The sequence below is a fragment of the Lynx canadensis genome, chromosome E1 (assembly GCF_007474595.2).
Source record: "Lynx canadensis isolate LIC74 chromosome E1, mLynCan4.pri.v2, whole genome shotgun sequence".
In the NCBI taxonomy this organism is placed as follows: Eukaryota; Metazoa; Chordata; class Mammalia; order Carnivora; family Felidae; genus Lynx; species Lynx canadensis.
Genome location: NC_044316.2, coordinates 52,576,065 through 52,595,821, shown reverse-complemented (window position 1 = coordinate 52,595,821; position 19,757 = coordinate 52,576,065). Strand labels below are relative to the sequence as shown.

General features: G+C 48.4%; 1 protein-coding gene across 2 annotated transcripts in view; it reads left to right on the top strand.

Annotated features, from left to right (window-relative positions):
• Positions 1-19,757, top strand: part of SLC39A11 (solute carrier family 39 member 11) — a 342,512-nt gene that overhangs the window by 180,343 nt on the left and 142,412 nt on the right. For both annotated transcript variants that reach the window (XM_030295448.2, XM_030295449.1), the window contains exon 6: positions 17,319-17,489. In XM_030295448.2, coding sequence (XP_030151308.1) covers positions 17,319-17,489 — 171 coding nt within the window. The remainder of the gene's footprint in view (positions 1-17,318; positions 17,490-19,757) is intronic.

Below are 19,757 nucleotides of genomic sequence, written 5' to 3'. Positions count from 1 at the left end.
GATTGGAAATGAGCCCACCCAACCCATGAGTGTCCTTGACATTGGCTTCACCTTAGGGCCGCACTGACAACAGATTCATCTCTACCTATCAGCATACAGATGCTTCTGCCCATCGCAGGTTCTGTCTTAGAATAGACTTGGTCCCAACCACGTCCTGTCCCCCAGAAAAGGGACTTTCTTTGCTGACCCTTGTGGAACGCAGTTCCATTTGCTCCCACCCTTGATCCGCTGGAACGTCTTCCTGGCAAGCGCTTCTGCTGAGGTGCAAGTTGTCCACTTGTCCCACCTCCACATAAGCCCTTGTTGTTCTTCATGTTGCTTTCGTGGAATCTGATCAGTGTCTGGAGGCTTCAGTCTCGGTGCGGGAGGCCTTCCTTGTGGCAAAGGAGAGGAAGGCACAGGAGGACACCTGTGCCTATCTGTACACCCTGCCCTCCTCCTAGCTTCCTTCAGGCTCCTCCCTTCCCGAACCTGCTCGTCTCTGGATAGGCTTTCGGAATGGGGTGACACGAGGGTGGCCAAGGACCAGGACCAGCTGGATTGAGGAGACTGGCTGCTTCTATGGGCTGAGTGGTTAATGAGGCCAGAACTCATGGCCAGGAGACCGTGCAGGGAACTGGGGATTTGCATGGGCAGCGAGCACTGGGTGGGAAGGCGGACCCGAGTCTGAGCCTGCAGGCCAAGTTCAAGTCCTCTTGGCCTTCGAATGTCTGTTCTGTTTGCAGCCCAGGGTGACGTGTACAGAGCCAACAGTCACCCGAAGTGGGCCAGTTACTTCGCAATTACGGGGTTCTTACAGACACCAGGGTTCAGCAAGGCTAGGAAAATACAAGGTGCCCGAAGAGCGGAGACTGTCACGCGTGCTCGGACGTGGGTGATTTTGGAAGGGACCAGCCTGGCAGCACGGGCTGATGAAGTGGGGCATTCTCAGAGCCCGTTGCCGGGAAAGACACTGATGTCATGTGATCCAGCGGTTCTCATATGCTGGCCGGCCCATGGGCCGGCAGCAGCAGCCCCACCTCAGAGCCCACAGAGATGCCCGTGGGCAGGCTCCTCCCTTGGGACATGCGGACCCACTAGGTCTGCTGCCAAGACTGGGAATCTGGATTTTTAAAGCTTTTCAGATAATTCTGATCAAGGCCTCTTTTCAGAAGCACCAGTCCAGTCCTTTCAGGAGACTTCCACGGCAACAAAGCTCCTAGAGCAGGTGTATCCTCCCTAAAACCTCCTGCTGTCCCCACTTGGGAGTGAGCACAGAGGATCCATGGCCGCAGTGCATGGTGGTCAGATGCGTCCTCAGGCGTCTGCATGGTAGAAGGAGGTGTTCGTGCCCCTGGTGCTTTAGAGAATTAACGGGTCGGGGGTCTTTGGGTTTTGGTGGAGGTGGAGGCTCCCCTGGCAGGGAAAGCTTGTGGTGGTGCGATGCCGGGTGGGGGGGGGGGCGGGGATCAGCCCCAAACTAGCAGTCAGGAGCCGGGGGCTTGACTCTCGGTCCTGCTGTGAACTGGCAGTGTTACCCTAGCGGGATCACTCTGTAGCCGAGGTTTTGTTATTTCAGTCAGACCTCTTCTGATTGCTGGCGACAGGAATCAACTCATCCAGCTGAAGCCGAATCAACTTTTATTTGCTCACTCGTGGGGAGAGGTACTGAAAGCTCGCGGAATCAAGGGCAGCTTCAGGAACAGGCCTCGGGCTCTGAACAGCGAGGGCAGTACCATCAAGACAGCCTCTGCACCCGGCGCATTTCCTTGTTCCTGCCCCGCGTGGCTGGGCTTCAGCCCACGGGGGCGGTGTCCACGGGGCAATATCCGTAGGCCACTGGCTCAGATCTGACTGGCTCAGATCATACGTTCACCCCCGAACTGACCACTGTGCTCTGCAGACTAGACCAGGCTTAGGGTCGGGGGCTGGGGTTGGAGAGGCCTTCTGCTGAACACCTCCGTCTTCCCTGTCCGAGCTCTGAATCAACTTTAAGAGGCGAAGGAGGCAAAGGGAAATAAAAATTCCACGCTCAATACCAAAAGATTGGGTTAGAGGCAATGGCTGTGATGTGCATCAGAGTGGGATTCGTGATGGTGGACTGTGGAATTAGGCCAATTTACTCACCAACTCACAGACACGCTGGGGAATCCCGTGAACCTTGCAGCATGGAGGCCTAGACTGGAAGTCAGGCTGCCTGTGGGCACCCTGGCACTCAGGGCAAGGGGGGAGGCTAACCCCAAATTCATCTCTCAAGAAACTCACTCTGTCCCCATGGGGAGGTATTAAGGGGGGCACAAAAGACCAGGAGTATTTAGGGCAAAGTCCCTCCTCATGGAAACAGAAGTAGGGGCAGCAGAATTTCATACCCCACCAAACCGGGGGTAGACCAACCAGTTAGTTCCATGAAGGAGGCAGAGCTGGGAATAATGGCTGGGCGGCTGGTTGAAAGGATGTTAGGGTAGGCCACTGAGCTAACCTCTTCCTTACCTGTAACATAGGATTTGCAAGAACTTACCTCCCAGGGTTGCTTCTAGAATTAAAGAAGATAAAAAGTTTTCCAGGTGACCATGCCTGTGGGGTCTTGCATGGTGCAGAATAGGCATTTCAATTGGTGATCATTGAACCTGAATCAGGGAGAGAGAGGAGGTCATGAGGCAGGGTCCTGAGGTTATCTTGGGCCGTCGCCTTTCACAGCGGGGTCGGTGTTTACATAAGCCTTTTGGGGGTTAGAGTGTCCTTTTTTCAGGTTGTCATCTACTGTCCCTCCTCTTTTTGCTTTTTTTTGTCCCCTGTTGAGGAAGAGGTCGAAGTAATGTCTTCTGTTAGTAGGCAGCTCTAATAGGTAGCATGCTAAAAAAAAAAGTCCACAGTGAGATTAGTCTACCACCCACTGCATATTGTTTCTTGGAGATCCACGTACACTGAACTCAGGTTCATCCATTGGTTTATCAAGCCCAGGCAGGTCCGGATGGGCCATGCAAAGCACGGAGTGTTGGGGGAAAGGACAGACAACGCTTGCAAATGTCAAGGCAAACCTTTGCGTGGACACCACAAGGTGTCCATAGGACGCAGCATTCTGTCATGGTACTCACTCTCTGGACTCTTCTTTCGAGTTAGTCAAGCTGACCAGTGACCTCCATTATGATTCACACATGGCTGAATTATCCACACCAGCCGCTGGGTGGACCCAGGCCATAAACTTCTTTGGGGAACATAAAGGCTTAGGAATAATTCACATGAGGGCTACTGATGACTAAGAGAATTGAATCTTAAAGAAATCCTAAAAACCCTACTTTTAAAAAAAAAAAAAAATTAAGTTTATTTATTTATTTTGAGAGAGACAGAGATAGCATGAGTGTGGGAAGGGCAGCTAGAGAGAGAGAGGGAGAATCCCAAGCAGGCTCTGTGCTGCCAGCAGAGCCCGATGTGGGGCTCGAACCCATGAAGCCGTGAGATCATGACCTGAACTGAAACCAAGAGTCAGACGCTTAACCAACAGAGTCACCCAGGTGCCCCGTTAAAAACCCTGCTTTTAGTAGCCTGGATCTGGGGCCAGCAAAGTACAGTCTGCTGGCAAGATCTGGCCTGTTTTTGTAAAAAAGAGTTTTATTGGAATGCAGACAAACCAACTCATTTGCCTGCTGTCTGTGGCTCCCCTTTGCGCTACAAAGGCAGAGTTGAGTAGTTTTCCAGGAAGCTGGAATGACCCACAAAGTCTAAAATATTTATTATCTGGACCTTTACCTGAACATTTGCTGACCCTTGCGATGGATGTCCATATGGAAGGCATTTGCATAAATAAATGTTGGTTGGTCAATCAGTAGGATGTTTCGGAATGAGGGTCTTAACCTTTAATAAAACCATAGACTCTCTGAAAACATGTGCAAAATGTTCTGTGTTGTAGATGTGTGCGCACACTTTTCTGGGGGAAGAGTGTGCTTGGCTTCCATTACTCATTCCACAAATATTTAAGGACCTCCTCTGTGCTAAGCGCTGTGCCATTGTGAGCATGTGGACTCAGCCCTTTGCGCTGCTCAGGCATCAGAGGTGGTGGCCCTGTGCACAGACCAAAGATGCACTGGAAAGCGGTTAAATATTACGGAATTTAGGCTGTAGAAGACCCCCCCTCCCCCGCCACACACACATACCATATACATGTTCTTTCTACTACACCATTTAAATTGAACCTGAAAAACAAAGGGCTCAGAAACCACCCTGAAGGTAACATTTATATCACAGAAATCCCAGAACAGTAAATATTGACCCTTCCAAGTTCAACCAACATTTAGCCAATTGTAAAGTGCCCGTTTATAATTCCTGTCCAGATGACTTTTAGTACTCTAAACAACCAAAGCTCACTAGAGGCCTGGAAGGTAACTGGTTGACCCAGACTTTGAAATGGTTTGGACAATTAACACATCTTTTCTTCTGACAAGAAAAAAAATCTTGAGTATATATTGTTAGTTCTCTGTTTGACTACTGGAAACTCTGCCTTGTTCCTTCTTGACCTCCAGTAGGTGATGGAGATTTGGCTGAGAACCATTGACTCGGGGGGATTATTATATTATGATATGGAGTATGTTCACACCTTACCACTACGTGAAGTCATGTTTCAGAACTGTATGATCCACCTAAAAACGTGTGTGTGTGTGTGTGTGTGTGTGTGTGTGTGTGTGTGTATTCATCTATACAGATACAGCATAAATATAAAAAAAAGACTGTCAGGATTTGTTGAAGGTGGTCCCCTCTGGGTGGTGAATGATTTTTAGTTTCCCTGTGCCCTTATCAGTATTTTCTCTATTTCCTGTAATGTCTGGGAATGTTTGTATTGTCAGAAAATATCATAATACATTTAAAGGGAACATAATGCTTTTCGTCTTAGGGCAGAAAGAGATGCCGATTCCTCTGGGCAAACAAATTTGCTCCTCATTCAGTGGACGTTCTTACTTTCTGAACAGTGAATGTGCCGTCTCTGAAGCTCATCTTGGGGCATTTCTTAGTCTAGAACAGAGTTGGATGAACACTGACATTGGAAATAGCCTCTCTCTCCTACTTGTCTGGGATGAGCGACCATGTAGGCCAGCGGCGGCAGAGCATAGAATTCGCGCTGGAAGGGGCCCCGAGGTCTACCTAGTTCAGCTCATTTGCAGTTGGAAGAGGCTGAGACCTTCAGAGGTTGGGACTTGCACAGGGTTGTGTACAGAAGACTAGGGATAGAGTTGACCTGAGATTTCTATGCCATGGGTTCATTCATTTAATTGTGGCTTTCTAAGGACAGCAGGAAACCAGGTGCAATTGTGTAAAAAAATTTTTTAATGTTTATTTATTTTCGAGAGTCAGGGAGAAACAGAGCATGACTGTGGGAGGGGCAGAGAGAGAGAGGGAGACACAGAATCAGAAGCAGGCTTCAGGCTCTGAGCTATCAGCACAGAGCCCGACACGGGGCCTGAACCCACGAACCGTGAGACCATGACCTGAGCTGAAGTCGGACGCTTAACTGACTGAGCCACCCAGATGCCCCGACCTGGTGCAAATTTAATATAGACAAGTATATCAAAGCCATGGATGTCCAAGGACATGAATAGAGCTTCCCTATGGTAGTTAGTCTTCCCTAGTCCTTCCTTCCCCCTCTCCCTCCTTCTCCCCCTGTAAGGGCTTATCTTCCAAACTTCTCGACTGTGCTTGGTATTTCCTTTCCCCCCACCTTGGAGTCCCGGTGGAAGATGGAGCCTGTCTCCCAGGGTAGAAGTTGGACTTCCGGCCTCTCTTGCAGCTAGAGCTGACCGTGGCTTGGCCAGTGGGGCGGACCTGGTAGCAAAGTTATCCCAGCAGAAGCGGCCAGGACTCAGTGCCAGTGACCTGAGCTGGGGCATTTGGCGTCCAGCCTTGAGGACAGAGGTGCTGCCACATGGGTGTGTGGTGGCATTTTGGTGGAGCAGGAGTCCTGGTCTCCCTTGGCTCTGTTGGGGTTCCAGGCTGGGTTCTGTGGCCTTCCTGGGTTAATTCCACGAGCCCCTCAGTTTTCTTCTGGTGACTGACTTGGCTTCTATTGCCCTTCCCTGAGGCCCGTGCCCCGTAAATTCTCCCCGCTGAACCTGCCGTGGGCAGAAATTCTCCCTTGCCTCCAGGTAAAGCTCTCTTACCTTCTTGTAACCAAGACAACCAACAAACCACACATCTTCAGGCCTGTGCTCATCTTTTCCTTCCTTCCTTGTTATCTCCAGCCACTAACTGTGTTCCCGTGTCAACTGTGCGTATCCTGAAAAGCAAGAAAATCCCCGGACCAAGAAACGTTTGTGGAATTTTAGATCCACATGAACCTTTCCAGCACCGCGGTTTCCGTTCAGTCACGTGCCCCTAGGCAAAAGGAAGGTTTTGTTTCCCAGCGCCCTTTGCAGACCGTAATGCTATTGGTTAATACTGGCCATGTGTGCGCGCTCATGATTGTGGCACCTAACGGTGTCATTGATAGTGTCGTGTTTGGATTCCTGGTGGCCAAGCCCTAGGACAAGAGAGGAAATGCGAGATAGAAATAGAGGAAGAGTTTAGGGCGACCTAGACCCTTCATAGACTCTCTGTAGACACAGGGGAGATAAGAGAATGCCTTGTTTGGGGGGGAATTGATTTTTCTCTCAATTCTTCTGCTGGTGGCTGCCTTTCCCGGTGATGGTCCGTATTCTCTAAAAGAAGAAAAAAAAAGGATTTTCATTTGATGTAAGGAGACCATGGTTTCTGTCAGGATGGTACAATTACTTTTTACCTTCTGGTCTTAAATTCCTTTGCCTTCCCCCCCTTCTCCGTCCCCCACCATGCATTTGGCAGTCATGTGTGTCCTTAGGTGCCCACATAGAACTAAGAATCAGGTGACTGAGCCACCTAGGTGCCCCTGGACTGATGTAAATTTAGAGACTAAGGAAGTACTTGGATTAAGTAGTACTGAAGTGGTCTAAAATATTAATTTTCAAAATCTAGAATATATCAGAATTACCTTGGGGGTGAGGGTAGGAGAGAGCATATGGTGGATTCCTGGGCCCCAGAATCCATGATGTGCCCTCACCCACAGGTTCTAGCCCAGTAGCTCCAGGACGGGCTCCAGGAGTTGGTGTCTTACAAGTTCCCACCATGACCCAGCAACGGATGGACTTCTACTCCACGCTTGGGAGATACAGTGGTCTAGGCTATTAATCTTTATTCTCAGAATTAGAGAGGACAGCAGAACAGCATTATGTCATAGGGGAAAGTGAACCAATGACAATTAAGTTAATATTTGCTGTTGGACAAGAGCCCTGAAGTGGGTGCTGTTCTCCTGGGTGCCTCCTCCCTGACCTGGTAATTGACAACCATGTAGGTTAAGCACACGCCTTCCCCCCCCCCCCCCCCCCCCCCCCCCCCCGCCATCTTTCTGGGGTCGGCTGAGAGTCCTTTGCAAACCTCTTATAAGCACTGGTATTTTTCAGGATGCCCTTTTTCTCTCTCCGATGAGTGTGCTGGGAGTTTTTTGAAACAAATGTCTTTTGCGGGTGGACTCCCCCAAAGCTAGAATGATCTCTTTCCCACGGGAGCATTTGTGCTGAACACACACATGCAGGGTAGACAGCTCTGGAGCCCACCTGGGATTTATTTTTAGACCACATTCAATTCATCAGGAATGAGTTCATGTTGATTAATTGGTTGTTTGTACCTTTGCAGCAGAAGAACTGACCTGGTAGGTAATGTTATTGGATATTTTGGCTCCCTTGGCTGAGAATATAAATTATTACCTTAGATAGTTGGAAAAAGCCATGTTTTAGTGGGTGGTTTGCTTAATGGATGAGAAACCTCTCGCTAAGAGTGAGCTCATCTCTTCGGAGGTACATTTAATTTTTACCAGTTATGCAGATCCATTTGTGTCTGTGTTGTCCCTAAGCAGTTGCTTATTTGTAAGCATCAATAGGCGAGGCATGGGTTACTTACAGGTCCTGGGAAATATGGATTGAAAAGACAAGGGAATCGAACCAGCCACCCTACCCAGGCAGCATTTGACCCTCTGATAATCGTGTGGCTCATGATGTTTAGAATGATAAGTGAAGACATCTATTCTAGTTACAGAGATTATAAATCAGGTTTTTTGGGAAATGTTTATTTTTGAGAGAGAGAGAGAAAGAGAGCCTGCACGCGCTAGTCGGGGAGGGGCAGAGGGAGCGGGAGAGAGGATCCAAAGCGGGCTCTGTGCTGACAGCAGAGAGCCCGACGTGGATCTCGAACTCACGAACCGTAAGATCATGACCTGAGCCGACGTCGGATACTTAACCGACTGAGCTACCCAGGTAACCCCTGTAAATAAGTTTTGCATCATATTTCTTAAACTCCAGATGCTTCTCTGCTCAAGGGTTAGTAATTAAGCATAATAAATACTTCAGTTATCTTTCCATGAAGTTTCCTTCATCTCCAGTGGAATCTTTTCCTGCCCTGGGTTACGTGTGACCCATGCAGTGTCTCCTTGGACGGTTTTGCACTGAGAAGAGTGTGTGGCTGCTTTCAGAGTGGAATGCGGTTTGTGCATTCTCTCCCCACCTGAGAACTGAGACACTAAATGGGGCAACAAGTAGGATGGTCAGATGAAATACAGGGTATCCGGGTAAGTTTCAGTGTCAAATAAGAATGAATGCTTTTTACGATAAGTATATCCCAGGCAATATTTGGGATATACTTATCCTAAAAAGTTTCATTTTATCTGAAATTCGGTTACAACTGAGCACCCCGTCTTTTTTATTTGCTAAATCTGGAAGCCCCAGCAGGGCTCCTGTTCCACACTAGATTCCTCTCGCCGTATGTAATGTTTGCGGAACTGCTGTTACTTACAAGAGGCCCGGGGTCATTGGGTAGCAAGAAGACTAGGGAAGGAGGAGAAGCTCTCATGTATCCTGCTTTTGAAAAAAGTAGCGTTTCAATATTGAGAGAGAAACACAGCTTTGGGGACCATACCAGCCAGCAGCATAAATGAAGCGGATGACCCCTCTCCCCCTACTTTTTAAAAAAAATTTTTTTTTTCAATGTTTATTTATTTTTGGGACAGAGAGAGGCAGAGCATGAACGGGAGAGGGGCAGAGAGAGAGGGAGACACGGAACCGGAAACAGGCTCCAGGCTCTGAGCCATCAGCCCAGAGCCCGACGCGGGGCTCGAACTCCCGGACCGCGAGATCGTGACCTGGCTGAAGTCGGACGCTTAACCGACTGCGCCACCCAGGCGCCCCGTAACTTTTTAAAGGGAGGCTGGAATCCCAGGTTGGCCAGGTGGATACACCTGTCTGATGTGTGAGAACACCCACTGCTCCCAGCCGGGTCTCAGGTACCATCGACAAGCACAGGCACCTCACAGGAAAATTACCCGTGTCCGTAAGGAGTTAGTCAATCATGTATCATTAAAGAGGCCTTGTTTGGACAGAGGACCCTTCACAAAAGGGAAAATAAATACACCTGAAACTCTGAAAAATGTTCAACTTCACCTGTAGTCAAAGAAATACAAATGAAGGGAAATGTCATTTCCTTCGTAAGTGGATACATTTATTTTTAAATGAAAAATACCCATGCTGACTAAGAAATGCCATGGTGAGAACTCGTGAACTTTCCTCATGGAAATGGAAATGGCATGGCCTTTCTGGAAATTAATTAGCCAAACGCACCACCGCCCTTTCATCAACACTTCAGCTCTGGGAATTTTGTTCAAATTTCTGCTTGTTAATACAGGTGAAAGGTTTTGCAGTGATATTTATAGAAAAAAAATTAGAAATGGCCTAAATGCCCAACATTATGAGAATGTAAATAATAATTTCTATTGCTGGAAATGCTTCTAAGAGTTTTCAGTCATATGGGGGAAATGCTTATGTTTAGCGAGAATAAAAAGCAGTCTTCAGTTGTATAATATGCTATCCCGGTTACGTAAAACCAGGCAAAAAAGCACGGAAGGAAGTATACCAAACTCCAAATATATATGTTTTTAGGTGATGTGTTTATGTGTGATTTAAATTTTCTTCTATTTTTAGAGTTTCCAAGGTTGCTTTGATATGCACTTACGTCTTTATAGTCAGAATGCAGTTACTATACCAGCAGAAGTATTTACCAGCAGGAGTATTTTATTTGGGGCACCTGCCCAATGGTGGAGAGGTGGGTCGAATGCCTGGCCAGCCCCCCCTTGACTACTGGAGCCCATAAAACTTATGGAATGGGAAACATTTAAATGAATGCCATGCTGTTGGCTTTATGCCAGGACTTCACATTTGCAGCATATATGTTGGCATTTCCAAGGGGTTGTGGAGGATCTAAGGACACTCATGGGTGAGTAGCCTTGTAGGGCTCAGGGAAGCTGAGGAACTTCTCTCGGGTGAGGGTGCCACGAGCATCATCTTGGCTGCCCGGTTTTGCATTGAGAGATGGATTGCACTCAATTGCCAGCCTCAATGACTCACACCTTCCCATTTACTAACACAAGTGCCCAGTGGGTTCTAAAGACAGCATTTAAGGCAAAAATGTTGAAGAGTCAAAATCACCCCCTTGAACATCCTTTTTCTCCCTTAAACCGCCAAGACTTGCCCCTCACCCAGAACCTCCAAAGCCAAGAATTCATTTTTCTTACCATTTCAACGAACACCTCTCTCTTTCTGGGCGATTGAAGCCAAAGTTTCTTTGAAAGGATAGTGATGGAAAGGAGAAAGGGAGGAATGGATAAATGGAGTTTTCCCATGTTTGTTTTCAACGGCACATACCTGAATTTGCAAAATGTGCCTGTGATACAGCTCCACTGTAGTTCAATGTTAGGAAACCAGTTGTTGGCCAACTAGGAGTTACAAGTCAGCCCGTGGAAGATTTAAGAACCATTGCACAAAGTTTCTCTATCTGCATTAGGAGCTTTTCCTCACATGCGGGGGTGTGTTTCCTGGGGTAGGTCAGCCCTCTGCTCCCATGGTGTATTTGAACCATGAAGCCATAAAACAAAGAATTAGTGCCTGAGGTCAAGAAGGTACTTTTCCTGGGTGGGTGCCCCTTCTGGGTGGGAGGGAGCAGAAAGAGTATGCCCCCATGTGGCAAGACGAGGCACCGCAGCTTTTAGCGTCTAGAAAACTGAATTAAACTTGAATAAAAAGAAATGGTTTTGCAAATGATGGGCTCAGAACTAAGCAAAATTCCCTTAAGGCCTTAAAAACTAGAGTCACAGAGGCTAAGAAATGTAGAAAATGTTTCTGGAGTTTTAAGTGAAACAAGTGGAATATGAAACTGTACATTAAGATGTATAATCAAGGGGCACCTGGGTGGCTCAGCCGGTTAAGTGTCCGACTTCGGCTCAGGTCATGATCTTACGGTCTGTGAGTTCAAGCCCTGCATCAGGCTCTGTGCGGACAGCTCGGAGCCTGGAGCTTGCATCAGATTCTGTCTCCCTCCCTCTCTGCCCCTCCCCCACTTGTGCTCTGTCTCTCTCTCTCAAAAAAAAAAAAAAAAACAACAAAACAAAAACCATTTTAGTACAAAGGCACTGAGGCACAGATATAGCATTTCTCTGAAGCCTTATGGCTAATGATTGATAGAGCCAGAGTCCTATGGTTGACAAAGCCATGATCCCATGGTAGGCAGTGTGATCCCACATCTATTCTCTTTACCATTTGCACTGACCACAAATATGCACACACACACACACACACACACACACACAAAGCATGAACTGGACAAGGGGTAGGAACAAATGACGGTCATCGGGATAGGGACACCGGAGACTTTTTCTTTAATGTAGTTATGCTTACAGCTTTACAAAAAGGAAGCAGTCTGAGTGTGGAGAGGTTTAGAGACAGTTACAGGCTTTAGTTTTGGGTATATTTGAACTGGAGGGTCATCTGCCAAGACTGTGAGAATGACCTGGCTCTTTCTTAAATTTCCATGTGATTGTCAGGAAGGGCCTCCATGGGCCTTGATCTCTCCACGTGCCGGGGTGGATACTCACCCATGTTGAGTCATTATTTCATGCTCAAATTTGGAATTAATTACATAAAGGAAGTCATGCTAATCCCATAAATGATTAAAGAAACAGAACCAAATTCTTAGCAAGCATTGTCACACTCATGTTGATAATTGAATTTCTTCCCCCAACTCATTCTGATTTCCTGGGAAACCAACAGGAAGGAAAAATAATAAGTAAATAGATTATCCTCTCTCCCTGCTTCGGACTGGCCTTTTGATTTTGTTTGTGCATACGTAGTACGTAGTGAATATATATATCACTGACTACTCTTCATTATATGTTTTGTAAATGGGGTTTAGAAGGAAGGTATTTTTCCAGTGGGTCGAAGTTTTCTGCACTTAGCAGATGAGGATTTGCCTATTTGTGTTAACTCAACCAGATCATTTCCAATGATATGTTGGGGATATTTTTAAAGCTCTTGTGGCTGGTGCTTTATTAATTAGTGTTGCCGCATTCGCTGGGAGCTGAGGTTTCATCCCTGGGCCCTGTTAGATTTGGCCGGTTACATCATCTGAGGGACACCAGACATCCTGTGGGCCCCATCCTGGGCCCATGGGTTATGAAAACAAAGGTTAACGTGGTTTTCATTTTGCATGATGTTCTCGGTCTGAGGTCCTTGAATCCATGAGGATTCAAAAATTATTTCAAATTGTCTTTGTTTTTTATTAATTAATTTTTTATTTTTATTTATTTATTTATTTTTTTGCTGAAGAGAGGATTATAGCTTTCACTGTACTTTAAAAAGCAGTTGCTGGGGCGCCCGGGTGGCTCAGTCAATTAGGCGGCCAACTTTAGCTCAGGTCATGATCTCACGGTTCCTGGGTTCAAGCCCTGTGTTGGGCTTTGCGCTGACAGCTCAGAATGTAGAGCCTGCTCTGGATTCTGTGTCTTCCTCTCTCTCCCTCCCCGGCTTGTGCGCGCGCGCTCTCTCTCTCTCTCTCAAAAATAAATAAACATTAAAATTTTTTTTTTTTTTTTTCAAAAGCGGTTGCTGATTCAAAATGGTTTAGAGCCACTGATACAGAGACTTCACCTTTTGCTTCACTGGGACAGGGCCTACCCAGGCATCAGGGTTTGCCATGACCCCTGGCTCGTGCCTGCCGGACCAGAGACGGCTTTGCTCTGTGATACGATGCTTTGGGATGAGAATCACATGTGTGATTGTGTGAATGTGTCACAGAAGGTCGCCCCACCCTTCAGTGGGAGAGATGAGCCTTGGCCAGGTCTGTCTGTTCCCCTGTGGTCCTTCTCAAATCCAGCAATGCCGTGCCTCTCCAGGAAAGGAGGACAACAGGCTCAACCCCAGCAGTGGGTCCCTTCTTTGTGTGGATTCTTAGATGCTAACATCTCAGGTAAAAAAAAAAAAAAAATGCTTTTTTGATAATGGGCAGCTTTGAAGTCTTTTCTTTTACCTTCTGAAAGAATCGTAACCCTGTGTTCCGCGCTAGGTGTTGATAACTATTTTCTACTTGTAGCTGCTTTATCCTTGGACATAGCAGGTCTAAGGGTTTCAGAAGCGTTGTTTTCAGGTTTGTCTATGAGTGGGACTGACTATAGATACGAGACGTCCACTGAGCCTTCTCCACCTCTGGGGTCACTGGTTGCAAGCTCACCAAACCCCCTCTGCACGCTGAATGTATCCAACATAAACATCTGGGATTTCAAGTCCCTGAATGCCACGGCAGTGAGAGCAGTGAGCAAAGGAGCAGATCAACAGCCCCCCCTCCCCACCCCTCACACCCCAGCCCAGTCAACAACAGGGTGCTGGTGAAGAGGTGGCCTCTGAAGGCAAAGACCTGGCTTGACTTCGGAATCCATCTGGGACAAGTTGGTGACCTGGGACTGGTTAACTCTACCTCTTTGCTCTTCAAGCTTTTTTTTTGTTTTTAATTTTTTTTGTAATGTTTATTTTTAAGAGAGAGAGAGCAGGGGAGGGGCAGAGAGAGAGAGGGAGACACAGAATCCAAAGCAGGCGCCAGGCTCTGAGCTGTCCGCACAGAGCCCGACGTGGGGCTCGAACTCATGAACCGTGGGATCGTGACCTGAGCCGAAGTCGGACACTTAACCGACTGAGCCACCCAGGTGTGCCCCTCAAGCTTTGCATTTGTTAGAGGGAACCTTCTCTGCTTTGTGGGGCTTTTGTGAAGACTGAGGATAAAGTTCCCTATTAGCCAATGTCACTAATGCCATTTTGCGTTTCTGAATGGACATTGCCCGTCCTTCCTCTTTGCCAAATCCTACTTCGAAAGTGCCCAGACCTTTCCCCCCTCAACAGGTTCTTGTCGCTCTGGCACACCTCTTCAGCCCACCCCAGGCTTGGCCACTGCCCCCATGAAGCGGTCGTCCTTTGCTCATGGTGCTGGTGTTCTTGGTATGCGGTGGTCTCAATGGCCCTGCCAGGAGAGGCAAGGAGATTCATTGCTCAGGAGGCGTTCGTACTCTCTGTAGTGATTAATTTGGACTAATTTTCCTCGTTGCAGACCCATTAGAGGCTGTTAGCAAACAGTGGCTTATTTAACATGCACGTGAGCTGTTCACACCATCTCAGGTCCCGTTCGGGCACAGCAGCTTTCGCACACGGGGACCCCGAGGTGGGGCACGGGGACCCCAAGGTGGGGGCACGTGGCTTTACCTCTTTCTGCTTCTCCGTCGCTCCTATTAGACACTAGCACACGGCTGGGATTTGCTAACGGTGCCCCCATTTCTGTTGCTCTCTGTGCAAATTTGCAGCGGATTCAGAGTCTGATGCCTCCGTGGCCCTGACAGAAATAAGCACCAGCTTCAGAGTTTATAAGAGAGTGTACATTTCTGCCCTCCGATGCAAAGGAATTACTCATATCTTCTCTGTCTCTTGTCTCTTAAATTGTAAAATCCCAAGGGGAAGAGTTCCCCACCCTCCACCACCATCAGCTCCCACTGGAGAGCGAGGTCAGGTCTGTGTGCTCAAAGGAAACCCAAGGAATCCGTGGTGTTTCCTGACTGGTCCCGGAGGAAGGCGGGTGCCCTCTGCCACCATATGGAGACCGCGCCGTGAATGTGTATTTAGCTTTGCCCCGTGCAAATAGTGTCTGGGTAGAGTGGCTTTCCAACAGAGATTATTGGAGTCCCCAGAGGCCGGTTATATGAGCTGCGGCTGCTGACTGGGTGGGGGCTGGTAACCCTGCATATTCTGGAGGATCCATAGAAGGCCCCTTCTCCCTAAGGGCATTGAGATTCGGCTGTTGTAAGAGAGAGAGAACCGACTGGGACCTGGGGAAGCCTGAGTCTCCCTGCCCTTTGGAACTTGCTTACTCTTCAGGCTTACTTGCTTGATTTGAGTGAACAAACACAGAAGGATTTTCAAAAGAAGATTCCCCCCTTCCCCACCCCCCGTTTTGGAAATACAAAGCAATGTTCACTTAGGCGTGTTCATCCGAAAAGAGGATCCAAGACCCGATCAAGTTTCTGTAGCGAGATTCTCGTTGCTAAGATCAACCCCCTCCTACCTTTGCTTTATACCAAGAAGTAAGGAGAGGGGTGCCTGGGTGGCTCAGTCAGCTAAGCCTCCGACTTCGGCTCAGGTCATGATCTCACAGTTCGTGAGTTCGAGCCCCGCGTTGGGCTCTGTGCTGACAGCCTAGAACCTGGAGCTTGCTTCCAGTTCTGTGTCTCCCTCTCACTCTACCCCCTCCACTGCTCACATTCTCTCTCTCTCCCCCTCTCCCAGAAATAAAAAAAAATAATAAAATAAAATAAAAAATAAAAAGAAGTAAAGGAGAGCCCCATGGTCAGGGCGAAAGGAGTCCTTATGGTTGCCTGTTGTTTCTTAATTTGACTCTGGGAAAAATTTTCTGCAACTTTCCGCTTAGAGATGAGAATTCTTTTGCTCGTGGAAAGTTCATAGGGAAGGGAAGGAGCCCACCACAGAGAGTCCCTCCTACCCTTCAAGTTGATGACCATTAACTCCTGCAAGAGACATTCCCCGCCCCCACCGACACAGTGGAGAATCAGTCAGGCTTCTGCTGTTTCTTGCAGCCAGGGGAGCCACATCGCTTATTGTCCAGACCAGGACACTTTGAGAGTGAAAGGGGACACCAACAATCCCCCCACCCCCGGGGTGGCGAGCCCAAACTGGGATGTATGGTTGCCCTATCGTGTCCCGTCCAAGACCACTGAGTTGTGACTTACAGGTTCTTAGGTTCACTCGTGATAGTGAGACCCTCCTTTCCATTTGTGCCGCCACGTGCCTGAGATTCGCTCCAGACTCTGCTCCCCCAGGAAGCCGCTCCCACAAATGCGTCCCGTGCTGTGCACCGCAGTCTAGACACTGCCTCAGACCCAGGCGATTTGCCTCCATTGAGAGTGAGCAAATGACCCTGGAGACCATGGGTGGTTGGCACAGCCTGGGCCTAGGAAATGACATCCTTCAAATGTATCCCCCAAGAGGAATGTTTGAAAGGGAGGTTGGCTCATGAAGTCCAGTGGCTGGGACCGTAGTCAGCCCCTGGGGCTCAGAATGTCCCGCGACACGCAGGCTGCCATTTGTCTGTCTGTCTGTCTGTCTGTCCGGCTGGCTGGCTGGGTGCATGATTTCCCATGTCTGTGTGTCTGTGTGCAGCCTCTTCCTTCTGTCATCTGCCAAGCTGCTTCCTTGCTCTCTTCCCTCGTGGGTCGTCAGGCTGCCCTCGCACGACCTTTTGGGCTGAGAATCCACACACGTCACCAGTCCCTTGGCCCTGGGGAGGGGATCTCTTTGGCTGGGCCTGGCACGCGGATGGGTTCCCATGAGGCGGTGTGAAGAGGAGAGGAGGGTCACATACCCTGCAATGCTGTAGGGAAGGAGGAAACACAGGACAGCCAGCGCAGTCCACACCTACGCACTTAGCCCTTGCGTGGAGCCTCTCATTTAAGCCTCACGAACCTCTGTGGGTTGGGTCCTCTTAGTGTCCCATTTTGTGACTCAGGAAACCAGGGCACAGAGACGGTAACCAGCTCGTGTAGCGCCACACAGCTGCTAGGTGCACGAGTCAGGGGTGAGTCGGGGAGCCTGGCTCCAGGCGCTGAGCTCCTGGCCACTCCTCAATATTGTTTCTTTTAAATAGGCGTTGTTAGGGTGGCCCCAGTTCCATCTTTTTTTATCCCTTCCAGTACCTGTACTTTGGGCGCCGTCTGTTCAGCGAATGTTTGCTAAAATGAATCAAGTGAAGGAAGGAAGGAGGAACAGGGAAAGAAACAGAATCCGCGGTCCCCTGGGAAGTCAGGAAGTGGACCATTTCCCGGGGTTGAAAGCTGCTTCCCACTGCTGCTTGCCAAGGACCAGCGTGCACATTTTCAAAGTGCTCTCTCTCCCTGTCCCTCTCTGTTTGCTCAGACAAGAGTGAGAACGGGGAGGCCTATCAGCGGAAGAAGGCGGTGGCCGCGGGTCTTCCCGAGGGCCCTGCTGTCCCGCCGCCTCCTCGAGGGAACCTGGCGCAGCCCCTTGGCGGCAGCTGGAGGAGGATCGCGCTGCTCATCTTGGCCATCACCATACACAACATTCCAGGTGAGGTCTTGCCCCCGAGCGGTCCAGCCACCTGCCCGAAGGTAAAGTCACGCCGTCAGCTCAGCTGCTCGGCTGGAACAGTCGTGACGTGGGTCCTTTTTTGACGGGGGTGGGGGACAGAACGCAAATCTTCCTTGGCTTTATTTGTAACTTGCGTTATTGCTGTGGGGAGCACCTTTTACAAGTCCGGGATGTCTCCGGTTCCGCGTGACGCTCTTTTATTATTTTTTTTAAGTTTATTTATTTTGAGAGACAGAGAGTGAGAGAGGGAGTGAGGGAGGGGCAGAAAGAGAAGGAGAGGGAGAATCCCAAGCAAGCTCTGTGCTGTCAGTGCACAGCCTGGTGCAGGGGCTTGAACTCTCGGACCGTGAGATCACGATTTGCTTGAGCTGAAATCGAGATCGGACGCGTAACCGACTGAACTGGCCAGGCGCCCCTGCTTAACGCCCTTTTAAAATACTGACTTCTGTGTAGCTGAGCGCTGATAGTTGCCTTACGTGCCTTCTTGCTGTGGGACACCTGTCTGAAATGTCCTTGCGAGGCCTATCCTTTTTAGCATTCGGCAGTAACTCGTGTTGTGTCTTTGGATTTATTTTAATTGAAAAAAATGTGCTGGCATTCTGTTTCAAAAATAATATCACGTTTCATTTAGAGTAACTAGAGAATGTAGATAAACATGAAAAAGAATAAAGATATTATAAAAAAAATAAATTGAGGGGCGCCTGGGTGGCGCAGTCGGTTAAGCGTCCGACTTCAGCCAGGTCACGATCTCGCGGTCCGGGAGTTCGAGCCCCGCGTCGGGCTCTGGGCTGATGGCTCAGAGTCTGGAGCCTGTTTCCGATTCTGTGTCTCCCTCTCTCTCTGCCCCTCCCCCGTTCATGCTCTGTCTCTCTCCCAAAAAAAAATAAATGTTGAAAAAAAAAAATTAAAAAAAAAAAATAAATTGAAGGAAGCTGAGGCAGTCCTTGGGTCGGTCACATCTTGGAATTCACCAGTTAGTGTATCTGGACAAATGACTCGAGCTCTCTGAGCCTTGGTTTTCTCATCTGTGAAATGGGCATTTGCTACCACTGAGATAACTGGGGTATTATTTACAAAATGAATTGATTTATCTTGATACTTAAATAAGGTGCTATAATGTGTACAGACACACGTACGTTCACAGATTTTGGTACCGTACTTGGGCCACATGAGCAATTGGAACATGGTCGCGGTTGTTAGCATTAATAATACTCCTGTCCTCCTTCCCAGCTGCAGCTTCCTCAGTCTTGAGTTCTTCAGCATCCAGACCCATCTTCCTTGGGCCAGAACTCGAGTCTGAGGAATAACCTTGCTGAGGGAGTGTCCCAGGGTGATATATTATCTGAGCCCTTGCCCAGTTCATAATGCCAACCCGTTACCCTGTTACGCAGCCATGACTCGACCGGACCAGGCTTGCTAGAGGCACATTCTTCTCCTCGAAGCTGGTGTAGACGTTGTTCTATTGCCCTCTGGCTTCAATGTTGTGGGAGAAAAGGCCACAGCCAATGTATTCCTCTCTGGGTAACTTGATATAACTTCTGCTTGCACAGAAGTCATTTTTAACTTTTACAACGTTTGTAACTTCTGCTTTGTCATTTTTAAAGAATCAAAATTTCAATGTTCTATATTCCCGTATATACTGAACCTGTCTAGAACACTATGTGTCCAATTACTTTTTTTTTTATTTGAGAGAGAGAGAGAGAGAGAGAGCACACGCGTGCACACGTGTGCACACAAGTCGGGGAGGAGCAGACAGAGAGGGAGACAGAATTCCAAGCGGTTCCTTGCTGTTAGCGCAGAGCCCCATGAGGGACTTGAACTCACAAACCGCGAGATCGTGGCCTGAGCTGAAATCAAGAGTCGGATACTTAACTGATTGAGCCACCCAGGCGCCCCAATCACTTTTTAAACTTACGTCTTCCCCTAGATGAGAAGCACTTTCCTTATCATTTCTGTCCTGGTCTTAGGAATTTCTATCATAGGATCATATAGGCTGGTTGCCTTCCAGTTTTTCTTCACAATCTCATTTCCCTCTTGGCTCTTTCCCTTTTGGCCATAGGCATACTCTCTGGTTTTTCTAGAGCTTACTATTCAGTATTCCTTTGGAGGAAGTCTTATGTGGGACCCCAAAGCACCAAGCTGACCCCAGTAGATTTGCCCTGGTGGATGGGTCTGGCCACATTCACCCCCAAAGTTTTAGCGAGCTCATTGGAAGACCAAAGACTTGGCAGAGGGTGGCTTGAAAAA